Below are 14438 nucleotides of genomic sequence, written 5' to 3'. Positions count from 1 at the left end.
CAAGTCGACGCATGCTTGGAAGCATTGAACTTTGTTTTTTGCAGCACGTCGTTGTGTTTCACGTCACCGCGTTCTGACACGATCAGTTATTTAACCTATGGTGTGTAGGCGTGACGGACCATCAGTCAGCTTCATCGGTCCTTCAGACCGTTGTCCTCTGGTTAACCTATCGTGTGTACAGGGCTTTAATGCCACTACACCACAGTTTTGAAGCCATCGTGCACCCATTCCTCTTTAGTGTACGCTGCATTGTGTCACGAGAAACAATCGCCCCATTTTAGCTTTCTACTTCTTTAGCTAACTGCAGTAAACTTACATGCTGGTTTTCTTCAACCCTTCTCATCAGAAGATGCTCCTGTCTAGGTGTTAACTTCTGCGGATTGCCTGGATGTCTCTGTGAGATGGTTGCAGTTTCATCTTTGTTAAATTTTTGTATCACTTTTGTTACAGTATTCTGACTGATGAGTAAAGCTTTGCTGATCCTCTTGTAGACTTCACCTTTCTTGTGTAAAGAAATTATTTTTTTCCACAGGCCTTGTGACATTTCTCTTCCATGTGGTGCCATTGCTGACAGCATGATTTGGGAAAGGGTTTTCTTTGTTAAGTAACACCCCTTTATAATCATATGACTGTTTAATGAATAATTCGACTCACCTGTAGTTGACTTCCTGTTAGATAGGATTTGTTGTCTAAAATTTAGCTTTGCTCCTAAGAATTTCATTGGGGTGTATTTATTTTTGCAACATGGTCTTGAATGAATTTTTTAGGACAAAAAAAAATGTGTGCAAATTAACAAATCTTGGTTGCAAGCAATGGCTGCATTAGTGGGAGTATTTTGTAGCATACTGTCCCATAGAAAATGTTGGTTCTGAAAGGAAAGGTTTTCCAACAAATCTGTTGGAGTGTACTCATTTATGCTGAACACTGTATATATTGTGACAGAGGCCCTGTCACTGTGAGAATACAGGAAATGCAGGATTCACATTAAGGGTTAATGCAAGGTTCAGGACCAGGACAAGGGGTGGGCAGGGTGGGAGGATGTCCTAGGCACTGTGGTATCATGTGAGCTGGGGGGGCACCACAAAGAGATAGGGGGAGGCGATATGTGTTGGAAGGGGGAATTTGGGGCATGGCAAGGGGTAAGTATTGTTCTAGGAGGGGGAATTTGAGGAGGGGAGTGCTAAGAATGGTGATTTAGGGGGATTTGTGTAGGGGGAGATTTGTACTAGGAGGGGGGATTTGGGGGGACTTTGTGCTGGGAGGGGAGATTTAAAGTGGAGGGAGAGAATGTGCACTAGGTGGAGACGACATTTTAGGAGTAAAGGATTTGTACTAGTGCAGCAAAAATGTGTGCTGAGAGGGGGGATTTCAGCAGGGGGTGGATTTGTACTGGGAGGATGGGGAATTTATGCTTAGGGGATATGCATGCAGATTAGCACATTAGCATTTTTTGACACATAATGCTCATACATCTTGGGGAGGGGGGCGCAGTTTGGAATGTTTGCCTTGGGCTCTAGATAACCTTGTCCCGACACTGTTCAGAACTATCGATCTGGGCAGAGAAAGCTGTGTTTGTCTTTCTCCGATTCTGTAGTTCTAGATTGGAATTTTTAATCCTGTGTTCAGGTTATGCTTGCAATCAGTCTGAGTACACAGGTGTGCAGGATTGTTATATACTCAGTTCTGTGGATAGCTCAGGGCTTCCAGTTGAAGACTGCACCCAGTGTCAGAGACTGAAGGTCTTACAGAGGGGTCAGAGGGCCCCAGCAAACAGCCAGGAGACAGGAGGTCTCACTCCAGGAGTCAGAAAAACCTCAATCCAGAAGCCCAGATTGCGCTGTGCAGGGTGCTGTGACTAAAAGCTAAAAGTTATCCGTGAGAGCTGAACAACACAGTCTGAGGGACTGGTAAGAGGAGCAGCGGTGCTGCCAACAAGGGAGCCAAGTGGTTCTGCATTTTCATTGTTTGAATTTTAGGTGGAATGCAGTAAATTATAAATGCTTTCAGAAATAGAAGTGTTAATAGTTTATTTTTTATCAATTAACAAGATAGAAAGTAAACAGACGAGACATCCAAATGAAAACAATATTTGGTAGACCATCCCTGTGGCCCCTCCCATACTATGCGATTGCTCCCTCCCTTTGAGTCACACAGGACCCCCTAGGTAAATGCACTCTATGGAGATCCCCCTCCCCATTCATCTCACTGGTGTCAATGCCAAAGCAATCTGCCTCAGGTGCATTTTTTTCTACCAGATACACCACCAGCACAGGGGCATTTTCTTTTCCAGTTACACCACCGATGCCAGGAATTTTTACTTCCAGTTACACAACCAATGCAGAGCCACAGAGCAAGTACGCCGGCGTATCTACTGATACGCCGGCGTACTTTCAAATTTCCTGCGTCGTATCTTTAGTTTGAATCCTCAAACCAAGATACAACGGCATCTGGGTTCGATCTGACAGGCGTACGGCTTCGTACGCCTTCGGATCGTAGATGCAATACTTCGGCGTCCGCTGGGTGGAGTTTGCGTCGTTTTCCGCATCGGGTATGCAAATGAGCTTTTTCCGACGATCCACGAACGTACGCGCGGCCGTCACATTCTCTTACATCGTCTCTAGTCGGCTTTTTCCGGCGTATAGTTAAAGCTGGTATTTTGCGGCGTATAGATAGACTTGCCATGTTAAGTATGGCCGTCGTTCCTGCGTCGAAATTGGAAATTAATTTTTTGCGCAAAGCACGGCGGGAAATTTCTGGATGCCGCATGCGCAGTTCATTCGGCGGGGACGCGCTTCATTTAAATGAAACCCGCCCTCTGATCGCCAAATTGAATTCCGCCGCTAGAAATACACTACACCGTCGTAACTTACGGCGCGAAATCGTTGAGGATTCGAAATTTCGCCAGGTAAGGTACGGAGGTGTAGCGTATCTCTGATACGCTGCACGGATCCAGTTCTCTGTGGATCTACCCCCTCGTTTTCCTTCCAGGGATACCACTGATGCAGTGGCCTTTTCTTCCTTCCAGACTCAGGAAAAGTCTTTTTTTCCAGTAACACCCCTGATACATGGACATTTTAATTATACAACTGACAGAAGGGCATTTTTTTTCCCTCCAATGACCCCATCAATGTAGAGACCTAAATTTCTTCCATTGACTTCACAAACAAAGGGGCAGTTTTCCTTCCAGTAACACCCTGGAAACAAGGACATTTTTAGCTTCCAGTGACACCAGTAATGCAGGGGCATTTTTCACTTACAGTAACCCCACCAATGTAGCACTATTTTTACTTCCAATGACCCCACCAACATGAAGCATATTTGTCTTCCAGTGACCCCAACATTGAGATATTTTCCCTTCCGGTGAGACCACTTATGCAGGGTCGTTTATTTTACTTCCAGTACCAACACCAGGGCACCAGCATTTTTTTCTTCCTGTGACACCAATGACACATGGGCATTATATACTTCCAGTTATACCACCGATGCAGGGAAATGTTTTTCCTTACAGTGACAACATTTATACAAGGACATTCTTTCTTTCCAGTGACAGCACCAACACAGGGTATTTTCTTTCTTACAGTGACATCACTGATGCAGGGGCATTTTTTTCTTACAGTAACACCACCAATGCAGCTGCATTTTTATGTCCAGTGTCACTACTGACACATGGATATTTTTATACTCACACTAATTCAGACATCCCTGTTAGCCCCATAACATACTGTGGGACAGAATCTGCACCGCTATTATAATGTGCATACATATTGGCACTGAACACATCTTTAATAACTCTATCCTCCACTCCACCTTGGGGTGGTCAGTTTGGCATCTTCACTATGTGCACTGAATGACCTTGCCATGGCACTGACTGTCCTATTGCTTGTTACACAAGAGACCCATTTAATATTCAGAACATGTAATCTGTCAATACATAGATCCTCTTAAGGCTGTTATATGGCTGGGGAAGGGTGACAAACCAATGAGCTATTATAGCAGGGTGAACAAGGAGCATATTATGTTGGAGGAATTTCCTCAATTTGACATTTAATACATAATTGATCACAAACCACAGCTATTTAGATTGCCAACTTTTTGGCTGAAATTAGGTCACAAGTTTGGCCTGTATGATGTCTGGACTATACCTTCACTGAGGTTTAGTTAGGCAACCTTTTTTTATAAAGTTATTATAAGCATCTGCATGTTTGCCTTGCAATTGTATTGTGTATGCGCTATCAGTGAGCAAGAATGTGTACCACAATCCAGGCCAGGGGTGGGCAATTATTTTTTCGATGGGGCCACATGAGAAACTAAAAATATTTTGGAGGGCCGGGCCAAAAGGCTAAACTCAATACTGCATAAAATCAATTGTATTTCTTTATAAAACAGCAGTAAATATCATTGTTGGAAAACTGGGGGACAGAGGCTGGGGACATGGCACAGGAGGGGGACAGAGGCTGGGGACATGGCACAGGAGGGGGACAGAGGCTGGGGACATGGCACAGGAGGGGGACAGAGGCTGGGGACATGACACAGGAGGGGGACAGAGGCTGGGGACATGGCACAGGAGGGGGACAGACGCTGGGGACATGACACAGGAGGGGGACAGAGGCTGGGGACATGACACAGGAGGGGGACAGAGGCTGGGGACATGACACAGGAGGGGGACAGAGGCTGGGGACATGACACAGGAGGGGGACAGAGGCTGGGGACATGGCACAGGAGGGGGACAGAGGCTGGGGACATGGCACAGGAGGGGGACAGAGGCTGGGGACATGACACAGGAGGGGGACAGAGGCTGGGGACATGACACAGGAGGGGGACAGAGGCTGGGGACATGACACAGGAGGGGGACAGAAGCTGGGGACATGACACAGGAGGGGGACAGAGGCTGTGGACATGACACAGGAGGGGGACAGAGGCTGTGGACATGGCACAGGAGGGGGACAGAGGCTGGGGACATGACACAGGAGGGGGACAGAGGCTGGGGACATGACACAGGAGGGGGACAGAGGCTGGGGACATGACACAGGAGGGGGACAGAGGCTGGGGACATGACACAGGAGGGGGACAGACACTGGGGACATGACACAGGAGGGGGACAGAGGCTGGGGACATGACACAGGAGGGGGACAGAGGCTGGGGACATGACACAGGAGGGGGACAGAGGCTGGGCACATGGCACAGGAGGGGGACAGAGGCTGGGGACATGGCACAGGAGGGGGACAGAGGCTGGGGACATGACACAGGAGGGGGACAGAGGCTGGGGACATGACACAGGAGGGGGACAGAGGCTGGGGACATGACACAGGAGGGGGACAGAGGCTGGGGACATGACACAGGAGGGGGACAGACGCTGGGGACATGACACAGGAGGGGGACAGAGGCTGGGGACATGACACAAGAGGGGGACAGAGGCTGGGGACATGACACAGGAGGGGGACAGACGCTGGGGACATGACACAGGAGGGGGACATGACACAGGAGGGGGACAGACGCTGGGGACATGACACAGGAGGGGGACAGAGGCTGGGGACAGGCAGCCACTGTTTAATCAATAACAATTGATTAAACAGTGGCTGCATGTGATGGCACAGTGGCTGCGTGTGATGGCACAGTGGTTGCGTTTGATGGGCACAGTGGCGACAATTGATGGCACAGTGGCTGCGTGTGATGGGCACAGTGGCAACAATTGATGGCACAGTGACTGCGTGTGTTGGCACAGTGGCTGCGTGTGATGGGCACAGTGGCTGCGTTTGATGGGCACAGTGGCTGCGTGTGATTGGCACAGTGGCTGCGTGTGATTGGCACAGTGGCTGCGTGTGATGGGCACAGTGGCTGCGTGTGATTGGCACAGTGGCTGCGTGTGATTGGCACAGTGGCTGCGTGTGATTGGCACAGTGGCTGCGTGTGATTGGCACAGTGGCTGCATGTGATTGGCACAGTGGCTGTGTTTGGGAACAGTGGCAACAATTGATTGCACAGTGGCTGCGTGTGATGGGAACAGTGGCTGCGTGTGATTGGCACAGTGGCTGCGTGTGATTGGCACAGTGGCTGTGTTTGGGAACAGTGGCAACAATTGATTGGCACAGTGGCTGCGTGTGATTGGCACAGTGGCTGCGTGTGATTGGCACAGTGGCTGCGTGTGATTGGCACAGTGGCTGCGTGTGATGGGCACAGTGGCTGCGTGTGATGGGCACAGTGGCTGCGTGTGATGGGCAGAGTGGCTGCGTTTGATGGGCAGAGTGGCTGCGTGTTATTGGCACAGTGGCTGCGTGTTATTGGCACAGTGGCTGCATGTGATTGGCACAGTGGCTGCATGTGATTGGCACAGTGGCTGCGTGTGATTGGCAGAGTGGCTGCGTTTGATGGGCAGAGTGGCTGCGTGTTATTGGCACAGTGGCTGCGTGTGATTGGCACAGTGGCTGCGTTTGATGGGCACAGTGGCTGCGTTTGATGGGCACAGTGGCTGCGTGTGATTGGCACAGTGGCTGCGTGTGATTGGCACAGTGGCTGCATGTGATTGGCACAGTGGCTGTGTTTGGGAACAGTGGCAACAATTGATTGCACAGTGGCTGCGTGTGATTGGCACAGTGGTTGCGTTTGATGGGAACAGTGGCTGCGTTTGATGGGAACAGTGGCTGCGTGTGATTGGCACAGTGGCTGTGTGTGATTGGCACAGTGGCTACGTGTGATTGGCACAGTGGCTACGTGTGATTGGCACAGTGGCGACAATTTATGGTGGCGAAGTGGCTGCGTTTGTTGGCACAAGTGGCTGCGTGTGTTGGCACAAGTGGCTGCATGTGTTGGCACAAGTGGCTGCGTGTGATGGGCACAGTGACCCCTCCCTACTGTTATCACCGCGGCGGGGAACATAACAGACAGCGTTCGTTTGAACAGCTGTTTTCCCCGCTGCGCATAAACACTCCCCCTTGGACGAATCTGTCCAATCGCGAGCAAGGGGGAGTGTCTATGTGACTCCCCCTTGCTCGCGATTGGACAGATCCGTCCAAGGGGGAGTGTCTATGCGCGGCGGGGAAAACAGCTGTTCACACGAACGCTGTCTGTAATGTTCCCCGCTGCGGTGATTAACGTGGCAGCGGCGGCGGGGGTGGGCCGGATTAAAAGGTCCGCCGGGCCGTATACGGCCCGCGGGCCGTAGTTTGCCCAGGTCTGATCCAGGCGATCCAATATAAATAGACACAGTAGTATGTTGTGATGCAATTTGCTTGACTTCAACTTTGCCTCACTTGCTTTATGATTGTCTGCTTTGTGACTAAGCTTTGCATGTGCATTGTATTAGCATTTATGCGCAAAAAACTGAAATGTCTCCGGATGATGGATACAAAGTAGATTTTTTACAAGTTAGGCCCTTTTCACACTACAAAATAAATCCGTTTTAATAATCCGTATTAAAATCCGTCAGATAATGTTAAAAAACGGAAGTTATACGTCCTTTATAAAATATCATTAAAGTCTATGGGATTTTTTTATGTTCCGTAAAGATCCGTAATAGTCCGTTATAACGTACGTACGTTAGTTACAACGGAATATGTGACGGGTCTTGCACTATTTTTTGTCCATTTTTTGTCCGTTGCAAGTAACGGATATATTAACGTCCGTTATATTTTAACATTGAAGTCTATGGCGCACGGACGTTAGTAAATGTCTCCGTAAATGTCCGTTATGTTAACGGACGTTAATTTTACTGAGCATGCTCAGTAAAGACTTCTGGAGCTGGACTTCAAGAAAGGGTGAAATGGTTTTTATTAACGGACATTAGAAAGGAATGATATAACGGATGTATACGGATAAACATTATCCGTTTTCAATAGGAAGAATGGTAAAATATTTATCCGTATGTATCCGGTATTAAATCCGTTAATAAACGTCCGTTAATAGGTGTAATACGGATATTATAAAACGGACATACAATCCATAGTGTGAAAGAAGCCTTACTACATGATGTTTGAAAAATTACGTGCTTCACTGCTCAAAAAAATGAGTGCTTTTATTCTGGTTGCAGTTTGTTTACACTATATATGTCTGCTTTGCATGTGCTATCAATAAGCATGAATATACACAGGGGTCAAGTCCTGGGGAAAAAAGTGTGGGAACTCCCACCCAAGATCCACTCCCCTACCAAAAAAAAAAATGATTCGCTCATATGCACAATTACTAAACCGCGTGTTTTTTTAAGCAAGTTCTTTCTAAATCCTGCGATAACTTGCGGCAGAACTCTGGAATGTCTCCTGGGAACAATGACAAAAGCTCCCAGGAGACATTGCGGCATCGAGGAAGTAATGGAATACCCGCACACTACCCGATGAATCCATATACAGGAAGCGGCCAGTAACATAAAGAATTACTAAGGTTCGCCTGCCCCCGACAGTGACTCGAGCTGGGCATCGCCACTTAGTGAAGGATTGGCTCGGGCGGCTCGGCTGCTCTAGTCCTGCAAAGGGAACTGCGTTCCTGCTGTGAAAAAAGTGCAGGAACTCCATTCCCACGCGTTCCCGCAGGACTAGAGCCCTGAATATACAGCATAATCAAGTCTGCTACATCTTGAAATAATGGATGCAAATAGATAGCTGTGGAAACATAAGCAATTTGCTACGTGCAAATTTTGCTTTGCTTGACTCAAGGATATATGCTTACTTTATCCTGGTGTACGGAAGAGTCTTATGAGACACCCATTTTGTTTTCAATAATGGTTTGTCTACTGATGAGTTGAGTTTGCTGTGGCTATATACGCACCTGTTCTTTTAAATTGTTTTTCTGGGCAGTCCTGGATATTTGATTCATAACAATCTTGTATAATAAAGCTTTTGTTTTAAAAATATATTTCTTCTGTTTACTTTCTTCAGGGGATGCCTTAACATTTTCTCCAAAAATCTGTTTATATTTTTACTGCTATCTGTATTCATCTAATCTCTGTCCTGGTTGCCTGGGGAGATCTAAAAATGTACAGTTGTCGTTAATGGCAACTGCAAAAAATGAATGGGATATTCTCTCACTTTTCCTTGTGTTTGCGGGACAGACAGTTAGGAGAAATATTCCCAATGGAAGCAGGGAGAACAAAATAACTGAAAGAAGTTCTAAACCATCCCCATTTTTTCCAAAAAGGTTTGGGCTGGATTTCCACTTGACATCGGCAACTCTGTACTAGATCTAAATGCACATGTTTATTGTAAAATGTAGACAATGATACTTACCCAGTTAGTGCCCAGCTGAAAGAATGGTTTCCAGCTGTCTGGCCGGTCCCCATACAGCAAGATGTAACGGGTCACCCAATCGTAATACGTGTTATAGGTTCCCTGAGTGGCAACTCCCATTATTTTATATTTCCTCTTCAAGTCTATCTGAAGCCAAGGATGTTTATCTCCAGGGGCAGGAGACCACCCACTACTTCCTGTAATGAAAGAAATGTCATTCATTGTATTAATTGATTATTGTATTAATTTTCTACCTAGTTATAATTGGGGAAATCACAATAATTAAAGGAAGACCAGCCCATCTCAGACATCTACTTGTCTAGTCAAAAGCCATGCCCATTCCTGCCAATTACAGATACTCATACCAGTTAAAATGTTCTACATCTACTTCAGAGTCTCCTCTTACTTTAATACGCCTACCTAGCTGGCTTTTCTTCTTTTTTTTTGGATAGGTTCTGTAGAATTGTATAACCATTTTCCCATAGGAAAACCCCACTAACCAATCATACTTTTTACAACCTAGAATTTCTTTTAACCTGCCTAGGTTAAAAGTCTTAATTTTCTTAAAGAGCCCTTGTAAAAAGAAATCTTGACCAATTAAGGCATGCAATAGGTGGGAAGGTTCTACTAATTGTTTCCACTAGTGTGTATTGGTTGCTCTGTTTCGTAGGCCGGTCTGATGTGCCTAATTATTTGGGTGCAAAGGATTGAAGCACTGAAACTAATACGTTTTAGCCTCCTGAGAAGTATGTGCCCACTCATCCTATTTTTTTTTTGTATTTAAAGCGGCGTTCCGGCCACAATTTCACTTTTTAAATATAAATACCCCTGTAATACACAAGCTTAATGTATTCTAGTAAAGTTAGTCTGTAAACTAAGGTCCGTTTTGTTAGGTTGTTACAGCATTTAGACACTTTATAAAATAGAAATTGACTGGGGCCATCTTAAGTGTGGGCATCATGAAGCCAGACTGTATGACTTCCTGGATTTCAGCCTTGCAGATCTTGCACATGCTCAGTGCTGCACAAGCAGTGTCAGATCAGGTTTCAGCACCTGTGCTGTCCAAGTCACATGATTCGTTGAGACTGGGGAGTGCACAGACTCCTGGTAAGTTACACCCACTACATTCCCAGGAGTCTGTGCGGTGCATTAAGCACCTAGGTGCAGGAAGTGGGAAGATTAACTATTCTGCCTAGCAACAACACTTTGAAAGCATCTAAAAAAAAAAAAAATTCGTAAAGGACTAATGAAATTTTTTAAAAAATACTGATGTAATGTTATATTTATGGGTGGAACTCCACTTTAAGCTTTCTTTATTTTATCAAACATAGAGGAACAGATATTAACAGACATTTTATCACATCCATCATATATAAAACCATTTACATCTACTATCCTAGTACATTTCAATCACCTTAACCATCTATAATGATTATACATATACATAAACATTCAATTTTGGTTACTTATATATCTTACTTTCCACAAATACCCTGTGCTTTTGGGCTGAAGGAACATTAATTAATGACTTCTCATTATTCTCCTCTTTTTTCTTTTCCTACCCATTGCCTCGCTCTCGTGAACATCCACCCCCCCCCCCCCCCCCACCAAAACAACAAAAGCACAGAGATTTTTTTTTTTTTTTAAGGAGATGTAGAAAGAGATTTAATTCCTCTATTTCTCCATATGCAGGGGTATACTTCCCTTCAAAACAATAAAGTTCTTCAGCTGTCCCATCTAATAGTCTTTTCCCCTCCTCCCAGTACATAAACAGGTTCCAACTCCTCCATATTTGATCATACTGATCCTTCTTATTTTGTGCTGAGAGTACCAAGTCCTCCACGCTCTAGTAGAGGGAGGTCTAGGGTCTCTCCACTGCAAAGCAATGGTTTTAGCTGTGTTAATCATATGACTCAATACCGATCTTTTATAGATCTGAACCAGAATTTGCGAGCAGCGGAGAAGGAAGAAAGCCGGGTCATCGAATATCTGAGCATCTATAAACTTCCGCATGATTCTCTGGATCCCCACCCAGTATTGTCCCACTTTTTTACAGGCCCAAAATATATGTAACAATGTCCCCTTATTAATTTTAATGCCCTTTTTTACCTTGAGGTAACAAACTTTAGTCAATGCTTTATACACTCTGCTGTTTGTTTGTTTTTTTCAGGGTGGTTGGATGCCTGACATTTATGGAAAGGAAAAGCTTTTATGCTATCAGTATTCCATCATAATTTTTACTTGTAATGTTGTTTGATGTATGTTATGCAGGAAGATAATTTGCACTAATACAATAAAGCTACAACCTTGCACTTTCTAACATAATCTGCATTCTGTGTTACTATTGGGTGAGGCCATTGGCTTGCTTTGATTATTAATTGGTATGCCTCTTCTCAGCAGTCACAGTCTAAAAAAAGGAATTAGTAAATCTATTTGAACATGTAAGGTTAAAAGTAGAAATGCATACTTACCAAATAATCGTGCAAAGTTAGCAGTGTACAAAAGAGAATATCTTGATGAAGCATCAAATGATGTGAAATAAAGGGGCGATACCAGATCATTGTAGCACCATTCTGTAAAAGTAAAAAAGAAAAATCTTTTCAGTAATAAGCCCCTCATATACCCATAATACAAAACTGCACAAAACAATGTCAACATGTGAAAAGTGCTAAGGAAATTGAAATGATAAAAAGCTTCTCTGATACAGTAACATGTTAATAACGCATATTTCAACCCCCCCAAAAAAATTCAATATTGCTGTTTATTTGTCCTTAGATATGGTGGTTGTATAATTATTTTTTTCCTGCTTTTTTCCCTTAATTTTCACCTGGTGATCCTACCAACAATACACTTCCTGTCACAGGGTGACAACACTCAATCACCTACTGTATCAGGAAAGCAGAAACAGAACAGACTACTGACACATTTCCCTCTTTTTTTTCTTTTCTTTTCAGCATAGATGGGTTCTGTAGTCGTCGGAGCAATGCAACTGAGTACAGCACAGGGGATTATCTGAAAAGATTTCTAGCAGGATCAACACTTGCTTGCTTCCACTTGCTTCCTTACTTAAACCTCCTTCCTGCCCAGGCCATTTTCAGCACTGTCACTCTTTGAATGACAATTGAGCGGTCATCCTACACTGTACCCATAAGTACCCAAATTTGTATCATTTATTCTCACACAAATAGAGCTTTCTTTTTGTGGTATTTAATCAGTACTGGGGTTTTTATTTTTTTCTAAACAAAAAAAGACAGAAATTGTAAAAAAAATAAAAATACATTTTAATAAAATTTTACAAACAGGTGATTTTTCTCCTTCATTGATGTGCGCTGATGAGGTTGCACTGATGGGCACTTATATGCTGCACTGATGGGCACTGATAGGTGGAACTGGTGGGCACTGATTAGGAGGCACTGATAAATGGCACTGATGGGCACTAAGTTGCACTGATATGTACTGGTAGGTGACACTAATAGGTGGCACTGGTAGGTGGCACTGGTGAGCATTGCTTAGCAGTACTTATGGGCTCTGGTAGGTGGCAGTGATGGGCATTGGTAGGTGGCACTGGTGGGCACTGATGAGGCAGCAGTGGCTCACCATGTGGGGGATCGATGCCCCATTTACAGAAGCCAGAAATCAGCTTTTTTTCTCTCCTCATGCAGTTACTGGCTTCTGTTTATATCATGTGATAAACTGTCATTGGCTGGTAAGGGGCCTGGGATCTCATGGACTCGCTGATCACAGAGCGTGCATGTAGCACGAGCACGGGAGGATGTACATGGATGCCCTCCTGGCAATTTAGGCCAGCGCTGTAGCCGTCTTTCGTCCTTTTTTTCCCCCCTCAGATTTCACTCCCACTATAAATCATATAGAAATCACTATAAATTATTATATGCTTTTATTCTGCACAATCAGCAAAGGTGGACCATGTCTGCAGCATGGAAATGTTTTAAAGTTTCAGATAAAGACCACAAATTTGCAATCTGCAGTCTTTGCTCAGCAGAAATTTCAAGAGGGGGTACAGTGCCAAGGCATTTTTCAACAACAGGTTTGATACACCACCTCAAAACACGTCATCCAGTTCAGCATTCAGATTACAAGAAAACAGTGCCACTTCCAAAAAGTGCCTCAGGCTTAACCTCCCCGGCGGTATTATTATTTCAGATTTTAGGTGCTGAAAGCGGTACAATTATTTTGCAAAGAAATTTGGTGTTTTACATTGTAGGCCTGTAATCTTTAGGAATAACTTACTTAAATCTGTCCAAACAAGAGTCTAGTAGACATCCCGGGTAGGGGTCGACCGATAGATCGGCAGGCCGATATATCGGCCGATATTTGGCCGTTTTGGAGAAATCGGCATCGGACGATTTTTTTCAAAATTAGGCCGATATTTAACATGGCCGCTAGCGGTGCCATGGCTCCGGAGCTAGGCCGAAGCCGCGGCCTTTCCTGATGCTGTGACCGCGGCGGCAATCCGCGGATTGCCGCTGCAGTCACAGCATCAGGAAAGGCCGCGGCCTCGGCCTAGCTCCGGAGCCGCGGCCATCTTGGTACACCCAGCACGGCAGCCAACCAGCAGGCCTGTAAACAGCCAATCGGCGGCCGCCGCTGCCGACATCCTCCACTCTGAAAAAAAAAGGCCCCTGACGTGCTGCGAGCCCTGCCTCTGCCTACAAACCTCAGAATGCAGCGCGGGCCGGTAACTTGATGTGAAGATTCTGCAGCACTTGGAGGCAGCAGGGTTCAGGCTTGCTGCTCCCCAGAGAGGTAAGCTTTAAGAAACTTTTAGTTTACTTAGTGAAGCACAGAGAGCCAGGGTGGCTAAAAGGTTGTTTTCTGCCATTGTACCATTCTCCTACAAATGGGCATGGCAGCTGAAGGGGTCTGGACTGTACTAAATGTTTTCAATGGTACACTTAACTGCTCTGTTCAATTGTATTGGGAATGGTCCAGATTCTCCCCTTGCCAGAATTACTGGCAACTCCTCTTCTTGGTGCGCCACCATTGGAAGCCATTTCCTATTATGGCAAACCTGTGGGCTCGCTTCCGAGCCACACTGCCTGCTATAGGCACAGAAATAGAGGTTTGGTACCGCCCCCTCACCACAGGATTTGACTTACAGCAGTGCTTCGCTCCCACAGCTCTCTGCCAAGCCTATGAGAGCGATAAGAAGGGAGAGAGCAGCTGCAGACAGGCACAGAGCTGTGGGGCTGCACATATGTGGTT

At 45.5% G+C, this 14438-nt stretch overlaps 1 protein-coding gene across 1 annotated transcript in view; it reads right to left on the bottom strand.

The window, feature by feature from the left end:
- The window catches only part of CNTNAP1 (contactin associated protein 1), a 385880-nt gene that overhangs the window by 278798 nt on the left and 92644 nt on the right, over positions 1 to 14438 (bottom strand). Inside the window, exons 2-3 of the mRNA XM_040329819.1 lie at positions 11684 to 11785; positions 9213 to 9409 (exon numbers count right to left, since the gene is read on the bottom strand). Of these exons, the coding sequence (XP_040185753.1) occupies positions 9213 to 9409; positions 11684 to 11785 (299 nt within the window). The remainder of the gene's footprint in view (positions 1 to 9212; positions 9410 to 11683; positions 11786 to 14438) is intronic.

Source organism: Rana temporaria, chromosome 12 (genome assembly GCF_905171775.1).
Source record: "Rana temporaria chromosome 12, aRanTem1.1, whole genome shotgun sequence".
In the NCBI taxonomy this organism is placed as follows: Eukaryota; Metazoa; Chordata; class Amphibia; order Anura; family Ranidae; genus Rana; species Rana temporaria.
This window is presented reverse-complemented; position numbering and strand designations above follow the sequence as displayed.